Source organism: Amblyomma americanum, chromosome 9, assembly GCF_052857255.1.
Source record: "Amblyomma americanum isolate KBUSLIRL-KWMA chromosome 9, ASM5285725v1, whole genome shotgun sequence".
In the NCBI taxonomy this organism is placed as follows: Eukaryota; Metazoa; Arthropoda; class Arachnida; order Ixodida; family Ixodidae; genus Amblyomma; species Amblyomma americanum.
In genome coordinates, this window is record NC_135505.1 from 19010057 (window position 1) to 19020191 (window position 10135).

At 49.2% G+C, this 10135-nt stretch overlaps 1 protein-coding gene across 1 annotated transcript; it reads right to left on the bottom strand.

The window, feature by feature from the left end:
• Positions 1–1003: 1003 nt before the first annotated feature.
• Positions 1004–8815, bottom strand: LOC144104480 (uncharacterized). Its single transcript, XM_077637523.1, has 2 exons — positions 8677–8815; positions 1004–1193 (listed from the first exon to the last, which is right to left on the bottom strand). The coding sequence occupies exons 1-2, from the start codon at positions 8811–8813 to the stop codon at positions 1004–1006; spliced, it is 327 nt and encodes a 108-aa protein (XP_077493649.1). The 5' UTR covers positions 8814–8815.
• Between the last annotated feature and the right edge of the window lie 1320 nt (positions 8816–10135).

Sequence of the window (10135 nt, forward strand, 5' to 3'; positions counted from 1 at the left end):
TATATGAGACAGATGCTGCGCCATTTCCTTTCCCCAAAAAACCAATTATAATTAATAATATCGTATTGAGCACATTGAAATTAGCCTGAAAATTGATTTTGTTCCAAATCAATTAAGGTCAAATTTCGGGGGTGGGATGGGCAACATTTCGGAAACGAACCGGGTCTAATTTGGAGACACCATCGCATAGGCCATAGTCAAAGTATGCTTGTCATCTGACTTGCGTAGGTGACTTCAATGTCATATACACACACCGGACGGAAACTCATGTTTTGCCTTGAATACAGAGCTATCTCTCTGATACTGCAGAGAAAGCCACACGACAGTCAGCAGTACTGAGCCCATTTTACGCGCCGAGGACGCTCCTTCATTTGTTAAAAACATGGTAACATTTATCTGAACACCTGTTCTATTTTCATGAAGAGAGAGGGCGAGAGAAACGTGGGGAACAAATTCATCCCTTTACTCAACAAACTTTGGCTAGTTCGAGCACATTCAGTAAATACAGAACTGTAATATACGAGCATTTGCGATAGACATCGCTATCGATAGACATCGATAGAGATCGCTTTTTTTTTTTAGGTCGAGCAACCGATCACAACTTCAAAATTTGGGGGTGAGGTGGGGTAGAGTGAGGTCGCCAGTGGCCTCAGGAAAATTGGGGTCTGGGCTCTCAGGAGACCTCAACCTACACTGATGAGGTTGAGGATGAGTGAGGTCGGCAATTTTTTTTTAGGTTGCGGTGACGTCGAAAGTTTTAGGAAAAATGCCCACCTCTGCCTTTTTGGCTTGTGACGTGTGTATTGTGTACAGCTACACCTCGCCATGTGGCACCGCGTTCTCATGCGCGCACTTAAATGCCCCCCTCCTACCCTTCTCCGTCTTCTGCTCCTGCTTCTGTCCTGTGATAGTGGTCCCGCCACCGCGGGCATTGGGAAACCGGGGGAGATTGTCTTTAACAAGTAACGCTGAAATACACCTTTTATTCTTTATTAGCCTCATGCTAGCCAAGTCCGGCGCCGATGTTCAGCTGCACTCCGCCGTGGGCCAGCGGGAGCAGGGGCCTTCGCGCAGCCATTCCAAGAGGAGCGTAACCGACGCCGGGGTAGCCAACGGCTGGGTATCCAACGCCGCCGTATCCGTAGCCCATGCCTGCGGTCAGGCAGCAGGTTCCCACAGTGGCGCAGCATCGCCTGCACCGCGAGTCAACACCGACACACGAATTATCAGGGGATCTGCGGTTGCTTTCCCCGGTTGCGTTTTGTTTTGTCCCGCAAGGCACTTCTGTAGGAGAATGGCTTGAATAAAAGAAATAAAGGAAACCAACAGGGGGAAGAAACAATGAAAAGAAAAAAATAAGGAAGAATCAGCGGGTTAAACGAGTTAACAGCCCGTAGACACACGAACGGAACACATGACATGAAGACATCTGCGCTTTCTTCGTGCTTTGTGTTGCATCCGTGTATCTAAGCGCTGTCGACCAATATGATGCAACACCAACTAGCGCGACACCTTGTCTTATTCAAGAATCAACGGACACAGCGTTTCTCGCTGAAGAAGAAACAGTCTTAGGTGATTCTTTGTAGGCCGCTTTTACCACTTTTAGTTGCGGTAAAAAATTACGGAGAGAACTAAGATTAATTACGCGCCGTGAGAGCGAAGACATTTGTGTCTCATCGTGGGCAACTAGTTAGCTATCTGTAATCGTTACTGCTAGCTAGTAACGACAACTAACCTACCAAATGCTTTTGGATCAAATGCGTTTACGGTGACGGCCTTTATATCAAATGCCTTCAACCTAAAACCCGTCAACCTAAGGCCTTTGACTTAAATTTATAGGGTGTGTATCAATACACAGCGTCACTCTATTATGGTTGCTATGGCAGCTGTGGTGATGACGTATATGGAGTTTTGGGACCATTTCGTCTGGACAGCAACGCCGGGTGCCGTTGCCGATGAGCCGCATAATGTTTTCGAATTAAAATTTTGAAGAAAGGACACCTGATACTTGCAGGATAAACTGCGTCTGGAGCTGTGTTGTTTCGGTAAATGTGAACTTCATCTAATTATTTTTCCGAATAAAAGTTGATACTCTGGCCCATTGTGGCTGTGCCGGATCTTTTTCCAGCTGCGAAAGGCGCGCTTAATATAGAGGATATTGAATGTAAAAAATTTTAGTTAGGTTCCAAACCTCTTCCAAACCCATGCAGTTATAGAAAGCGAAAGCTGTCTGGCTTGGTTTGCTTGGTAATACTTTCGTTTAGCTTCATTCCAACTAACGGACGAAGCCGTCGTCGAAGACACAGCAGCGGCAGCCTTCACAGCTAACCATTTGTCCTTTCTCTCCTGGTCATACTTCCGTTGCTTCGCAAGTCTAGCTTCTCGTTGCTGCTCGCTTTCAGCGGTTCGTTTAGCTCAAGTGCTCTGCAGTAGACCTCCTCTGAGAGCTATATCTACTGGATGATCGGACGCGGCTTGACGGCGACGCCGAAGAGATGTCACACTCGGTCTGGCGTGCGCCACACTCGGTCTGGCGTGCGCCACACCCATGGCGACACTGAAGAGCTAAGATGTAGCAACTGCAATGGCGAAGCTGGCTGGCGCGGCCAGGTGCGCCTCTCACAGCCTGCCCTCTCCTAATCGCGCGTTGTCACAGTGGCGGAGCAGTCGAAAGCGCGCAGGTGCGCCTCTGCTTGACAAATCACGTGGTTTGCCTGTGCTCTGGAGCCTCAATATCAAACATGCATCAAGAGTGACCTTGGCATACATGCAGTAATAGAGCTTTCGCTCTCAAATATTTCTACTGGTCGATTCAAACTGGTGATGTCCTTACCGGATTGGTCGGAGATGGGCTGTTGCGCAGTGAATGGCGCGTAACCTTCAAAGGATCCGTCGACGCACATATTTTACTCGAAAAATCAACAGGTAATGGTTATCGGCGTTTTCTAGCTCATAAAAGCTCCGTTTTCTATGAGAGTGTTTTCTTATATAAGATTTATCGACACAGGCCGACATCTGTTTGCTCTCAGCATCTTTTTAGGGGGAAAAAAAGACTTTTTTCTCGAAACGAGAATGAAATGTCTTTTAGTTTGTTTTAAACTGTTCGCCATGTGTTGGGAAAAGTCCTGTGTTGAGAAACTCATGGTGCTTCGGAAGCAGAGACTAAAAGTGCGGTATAGCATTCGCTTCAATGAGTGCTCACCGGTGTTTAGTGCACTGTTAACAGGACTAGCGCGCACTTAAAAATATATTATACCACTTGTTCAGACACACGTGAATCCGATTGTGTTTTTTGACAGCGAGGGAAAATGAGCCCGCAAAGCCACCGCGCCCTTCATCATTTTTGTGGGCTCCTGAATTGAGGGCAAACGATTCACCATTGACCATATTCACGGATACCAATTTCGTTCCAAAAATATCCGAAAAATAAGATTTTACGGTACTAAGCCTCCTTCAGTGGCAATCGCGGCTGTGATTTCGTTGTCTGTTCTGATGGACAAAATATATACTGCCTCGTATACGGAGGGTACACAATGCAATGGATTATTCACACAACTGCTACTCGTGATGCAGAAAATAAGACATTTTCAGAAGCGCTAAAACACCGAGGACGCAGAGGGAACAGACAGGGAGCGCTCGTCCCTGTCTGTTCCCTCTGCGTCCTCGGTGTTTTAGCGCTTCTGAAAATGTCAAATCTGCACCAACTAGCCCGATCCGCTACCCTTCAGAAAATAAGATTTCGATGCGTCTAGCAATACGGGGAGGGCGTTCACAAAGGTGCATGCTCGGGCCCATATTATTTCTCTTGTACAGCTCCACCTCTTGTCTGGAGACGGGAGCATGGAATCAGTGCATCCTGGCACCTCAATATTTGTTGAAAACATGTTAGAGGGGAGCACAGTTTCGTTTTGATCATACAAGCGAAATACTTAAAACGGTGGCATATCAAACTCCACAGAACTGAGTATCTTTATATTCCCGGAAATATTTATATCCCCGTGTAAACAGCCCACAGGAATGAAGCATATGGACTGTTTAAACAGCCGTGTTTAGAAACAGCACATATGCTCTTTCGCAGCAATTATTAAAGTGCGGTAGCGTGAAACACGCCTCCTCTTTTGCCTTTTGATGCCTGAAAAAATAAACAGGTTATGACGCATTATTGTGATCATGTCTAGATTGCGTCCCCGTCAAGCAGGAACACTTTTACTCGAATAATGCGACTACCTAAATGCTGCAGGATACAGCAGTTCCCACTCAACTTATAGTATCACGGCATCATCGTCATTATCATCATCAGCCGATATAGGTCCGCTGAAAGATGCAGGCCTCCTCTGAGTTACAATATTCTCTGCCTTTTGCCGGCGGCGACTGTCTTATACCTGCCAACCACTTTCACCCGCTTAGTGCGCAACACTGATATTTTACAAGTTAAGGGGCATTTATTTATTTATTTATTCGATACGCCTACATCGCCAGTAAAACGTTTTTGTAGGAGCCTTTGCATACAGGGGACAACGCAATGGCGAAAAGTTCGCGGTAAATCGCAAAAGTAAATACTGAAATCAAAAGAAACTGAGAGAACAATAGATCAACAAAATGAACATGCACATGCAGGCTGCCCAAGAACATTTTTAGGACGCCTTAGCCTCTCGACATAAAGATTTGAATACACTGAAATGCATTTGTGCAACAATCAACACTTCGGACGATTACCAGGGCGGGCCCTTGTGAGGCTCTACAGCCCCTTTTTAGCCATTTAAACATCCAGTAATATAGGCGCGTGCTGCTGCAACGCCACTGCGAATGAGCGAACTGTTACTCGCGAGATGTGGCATATGTGATGGCTGCGGTGATGACGTGATAAGGGCAGCGAAAGCAGGCTGCTGGGGGGAATCTGACGGGAGTTGTGCTTGTGGGGGGGGTTATGCTTTCGGCGGCCAGCTTAAGCTGTCGGGTGGTACACGGAGGGTGGTGCGGCACCACATCATGATGAAGACGGATGCTGCATCTCAGAACACGGCTTAGCTCTTTGGTGTTAGGGGCTGCCACGGGAGAAGCCGGATTTCAAGCCCCGCTTCGAGCCCTGACCTGTGTCGCTTTGTCCCATCCGCATCTCGGTGTGTTTTCGTTCTGCCGCGCTCAGATGTTGACGCCGGTGTTGCCGTAGCCGTAGCATTACGCTCTCGAGAGCCTTCGTGCTCCGCTCCGCCGATAGGTTTTATGCTGTGCCCCATGGGAAGCGTACTGCTCTGGCACGGAGGAAACCGGAACCTTTTATGCTGACTGTGTGTGTCATGCGCCTGGCGAGACCAAGGCTCGCAGACCACGTTCGCTGGAAGGCTATACGCATTCCAGTGAACCATGGCTTGCGGGGCACCCTTTATGGAATAAAGATCGTTAAAAAATTTTCATTCTTCCAGCTAACAATCCCAAATGACCCTCTAAGGGGCATATTTTAAAGAATTAATTTCCCAACTCCTTTGTTAATCGAGCTACCGCCAGTGACGTCACGACGAATACAGAGGGAGCAATGCCAATCACCGGCTCAGGTAGCAAATGCAGGATGGACCGATGGAAAAAAGAAAAATCGGGACATCAACATCCATATCTCACTGTAGTGAAGTTCCACACTTACTCATTAAACTAACCTTTAGCAAAAATCGACATGTCAAGACCAAGGTACTTCTTAGTTGAAAGCCCATTACATATTTGTTTATTTTAGCTCATGCCAAGACCATTTAATGACCATTGCTGTGGAGGGTAAAATATTAGGTGTCAACTAGAATAATCAAGACAGACGAAGAATATTGAAGCGCAGCGCTCAAAACGACACTTGCAGAAAGCACACTTCATATGAGACGTGGTGTTAAGCCTCGCACTGTCAGCTGTTCCATCCTAACATGCTGCTCATTATTGGTGAAAGAAAACGAAGCATGAAAAGACTTCTCGCTACATTTTATGACCACCTCATAGAGGAATAAATGGGGCGGCATTTCTGTACGAATTCTCAACTGTTTTTGTTTTTACCTTTACAGGCGTGTGGGGGGCGTTCGGAGCACGTCCGCCGTTCAAACGCTTATTCGCTTTGCTCTGTTTCTTTTGCTTTGAAACGCACTGGGCACCCAATAATCCCAACTTGGCTTGAACCTTGAGACCACCGACGACAGCGCCACTGGCTAGCCCGCGGACTAAAGGCGCGCTCACATTAGCGGGAAAACGCGCAACGCCGGGCGTTTCCCGCGTGCCGCTTCCCGCCCAAGCCGGTTTTTCTCCCGCGGACAGCCTGCTCTGCCGTCCCGCGGAGCGATGGGTTCGGTACCTATTTTTCCCGTGCCGGTGACCAGAACAGCCAATGGGCGCCGACCGTGAACCGTGACGTCGGTCCCAGTTCAGTGACCCCGTCGGCGGAGGCGGAGGCTGCGCGGGTCCGGCCGGCCGGCCGGCCGGCCGGGCACTCGGCGGCTGTTTTGCCAGGTCGACGGGAGGGGAGCTAGCAGGGTGCGCTTTCCAGTCTTCTCTAGTGTCACGTGACTATCCCCTTCTCTTTCTGCTCGTTCGGGTCCTCCCTCAGCGCCTCCTCTCTCCACATTCCAAGACAACCGCAGCGAGAAAACGTGCGCAGTGTGAGCGTCATTCTGAGGAGCTGCGAGGCAGCGTCGACGTTGACGCTGTGCCGGCGCGGGAAGCTTCCCGCTAGTGTGAGCGCGCCTTAAGAGTTTTTGACAAACTCGGCAGCCCCTGCTCCTGATTCTCAACTCCGCGCTGACCTAAGCCTGTTAAAGGCGCGCTCAGACTAGCGGGAAGCTTCCCGCGCCGGCACAGCGTCAACGTCGACGCTGCCTCGCAGCTCCTCAGAATGACGCTAACACCTTAGTCAAAAACAGCGCACAAGCAAACACAGACAGAAAGAAGGGGACAAGCGCTGTCTGTGTTTGCTTGTGCGCTGTTTTTCACTAAGATGCAAAACCAACTAGCCCATTCAGCTGCTTTACTGACGCTCACACTGCGCGCGTTTTCTCGCTGCGGTTGTCTTGGAATGTGGAGAGAGGAGGCGCTGAGGGAGGACCCGAACGAGCAGAAAGAGAAGGGGATAGTCACGTGACACTAGAGAATACTGGAAAGCGCACCCTGCTAGCTCCCCTCCCGTCGCCCTGGCAAAGCAGCCGCCGAGTGCCCGGCCGGCCGGCCGGCCGGCCGGACGCGCGCAGCCTCCGCCTCCGCCGACGGTGTCACTGAACTGGGACCGACGTCACGGTTCACGGTCGGCGCCCATTGGTTGTTCTGGTCACCGGCACGGGAAAAATAGGTACCGCCCGGCGTTGCGCGTTTTCCCGCTAATGTGAGCGCGCCTTTACGCCGTCCTCTCCGAGGGGCGCCGGCCCATGGCTCTTGAGCTGCGCTGGCAAGTGCGACCATGGACGCCTCAGCAGCTGCTGCAGCTGCGTCATTTACTCGCACAGCCTGGCGACAAGCTATACGCAAGCTAACGAAAATTCGCACCGCTCTGGGCAGCAGGCACAGCCAACGTTCGGCGTCTCGAGAGTGGCAGATCGGGCTAGTTGGTAATTCATTATGCGATGCGGCGCGAACAGAGGCAAGGACGAAGAAATACAAGACGCCACAGTGCTGTTTTTTCGAGGGCAACGAGGCAAGAAGGTTCAGCAGAGAAACACATGAAAGGTCCCGAGGAACAAGAAATGTAACTTGCAAGAGTGGCAGATCGGGCTAGTTGGTAATTCATTATGCGATACAGCGCGAACAGAGACAAATACTAAGAAAGACGCCACAGCGCTGAGATGTCTTGTCTTTCTTCGTCCTTGTCTCTGTTTGCGCTGTATCGCATAATAATGTCTCGAGAGCGTCGTCGATATGGCTACTGTATACGCTGAGCGTGATTTCGGTGCACAACAAAAGCGGTACGCTCATCTTAGGGGCACGAGACGCGACGCCGTGCCCGCAGGGACAAGATACAAGCTGCCATGGAAATGGGACCCTAGAGTGAGGTTTTCCAAGTAACAAACTGACGTGAATGCTCGCTTGAGGGATGGCGTTTGCACGACAGCACAGGTAAAGCGGAGATAACATACGGGGCCGCAGCGGAAAGAGCTGAGTATTAAGTCCCCGTTGTCGGCGCGCTGCGGCCAGAACACGGAGGGGGAACACGAAAGCGAACGCGAAACAATTTTGGCGAAACTTTCAGTCATACTCTGGTACCTGCATGGTTAGCGCTGTGGCGGAAGCTGCGCATGCATCAACAGCGTCTCAAGAATGTGCAACGCCGCTTAATGCGCGTGCCCGGGCCGCGCAGCATTTGACTGAAAAACTTACATGCGCCTCGTAGGTGCGATTTTAGCCCAAGCATTTGCTTCAGTAACAGATACGAAGGTCATTTACACAGGTGCCAACGTTTACGTATGTCATAGAGACACAATTAGATTATGCGGATATGGGTCCCAGATGTAGTAGGGATAATTCAGAAGAGGCAGAGGAAGGGAAAGTCTCTTTTGAAAAAAAAAGAAACTTGAAAAGGTGAAGAGGTAGTTTGGAATAGCGTGTCTTTCCCGTTTTACTTCACACTGATGAAAGGAAGGAATCAATATAGGGGTAATGGATAACTTAGGCAATGTTGGCGTAATCAAATGAGCTACATAGGTGGCAATATACTGCACGTACCTTGCAGCCAGCATGTTGAGGGTGGCACAGTTGCATCCGTACGAACCTCCACCGACCACGACTGCGGGGTGGGCACTGCACACGCCCACTAGCAGGGCACACAGCGCGGCGGTGCAAAGGGCTGTGAGGAATTTCATGGCAAAAACCTGCATCGCGAGAAGGAAACCCGTCCTAAATTAAAGTGAGAGAGGTATGGCGAGGTATGTTATGTGTTGTCTAACGTCCCAAGTTTATATTGACTTCAACCGTTATTTGCTGAGGATAAAAATTCAGAAGCAGGAGGCGAAAACAGAAAACACTGCACAACGCTCGCGCATGTATACATAAGTTCAGAAAATCAGCGACTTAAGGCGCGTAAAGGCAACTGATGCTTTTCCTTCCGTCAACTAATGCAAACGAGCAGGAAAAAGTTGTAGCACCCATGTGGCGCGACGTGAAACCCCAACGGAGACGAAAAATATTCTTTTTTATATTATTTAACCCGGTGAACTCTTGCAAAACGCAGCCTGAAGAGCGGCAGGCACGCGCCGTACTAAATGTGAATGGCGCAAAGGAACAAACATAGGAAAACCTGTGTTTGTTCCTTTGTTTCAATAAAATTTATTATGAATCACCTATAGTCCAGGAACAAGGACATCTGCGCCGTACATGCGGCGCGTTTTTTTTTTTGCTTGTAAAACCATGTTCTCTTGAATCCGTAAAATCAGCTAAAAAATTGACAAGAGCGCATAAGCTTATGTTTCGCTTCGCATAAAACGGCCCGGTAATGCTGCTGAATGGACTGCAATGCGCCGCTCTTAATACAAAATAAAGAGCTATGTTCTTAGCGCAAAGGAAAAGACGTCCTTCGTGCTTCGTCCATTAATATGTGAGCCGTCACAAGGATGCTTGGCGAGCCCGAAACCGTGCGCTCGAAACTATTTAAACGTTTAGAGCACGAAATCCTTACGCCGTTGTTTTCCCGCTTTAGCCTTGTTCGTTACGCCGGGTCCGCATTTTTTGTCCGTCTCTCCGCGCATGCAAGGAGGCCTGGATAACATTATTATGCCAACGTTATAATAATAAATGGTTTCTACGCTCTAGGCGTGCGCTATGCGTAGACCCCGGATACACGGCCGCATATATAGGTTATAGAGGTTATCGAGGCGCACTTCTGTTTCCCGTTCGGACCGTGTGTGCCAGGCTACAAAAACTCGGGAGTACATTGGCACCTTTAGCGGCTGTCTGTGTGGTATAATCACCCCTATGACATTTGGGTGTCACTCTTGCGAAGCACGCAATGTGAGCCAACAATATAAGCTGGACTAAGCATTAATTGACCTATGTGCATGTTGTTTCTGTAGACTTTGTGATATCAAGCACAAACTGAAAAATGCCACCCAAGTTAGAATCCCACCCAAGTTAGAATACGCGTGCGTTGTTGGGACGCGTCTGCTAAAACTAACATTCAACCGCTTGA

Bases quoted from the DNA above. Each gene is read 5' to 3' on its own strand.
- LOC144104480 (XM_077637523.1), bottom strand. From the start codon at position 8,813: ATGAAATTCCTCACAGCCCTTTGCACCGCCGCGCTGTGTGCCCTGCTA. The intron at 1,194-8,676 runs GTACGTGCAGTA...CTCGCGGTGCAG, and splicing joins CTCAACATGCTGGCTGCAAG to GCGATGCTGCGCCACTGTGG.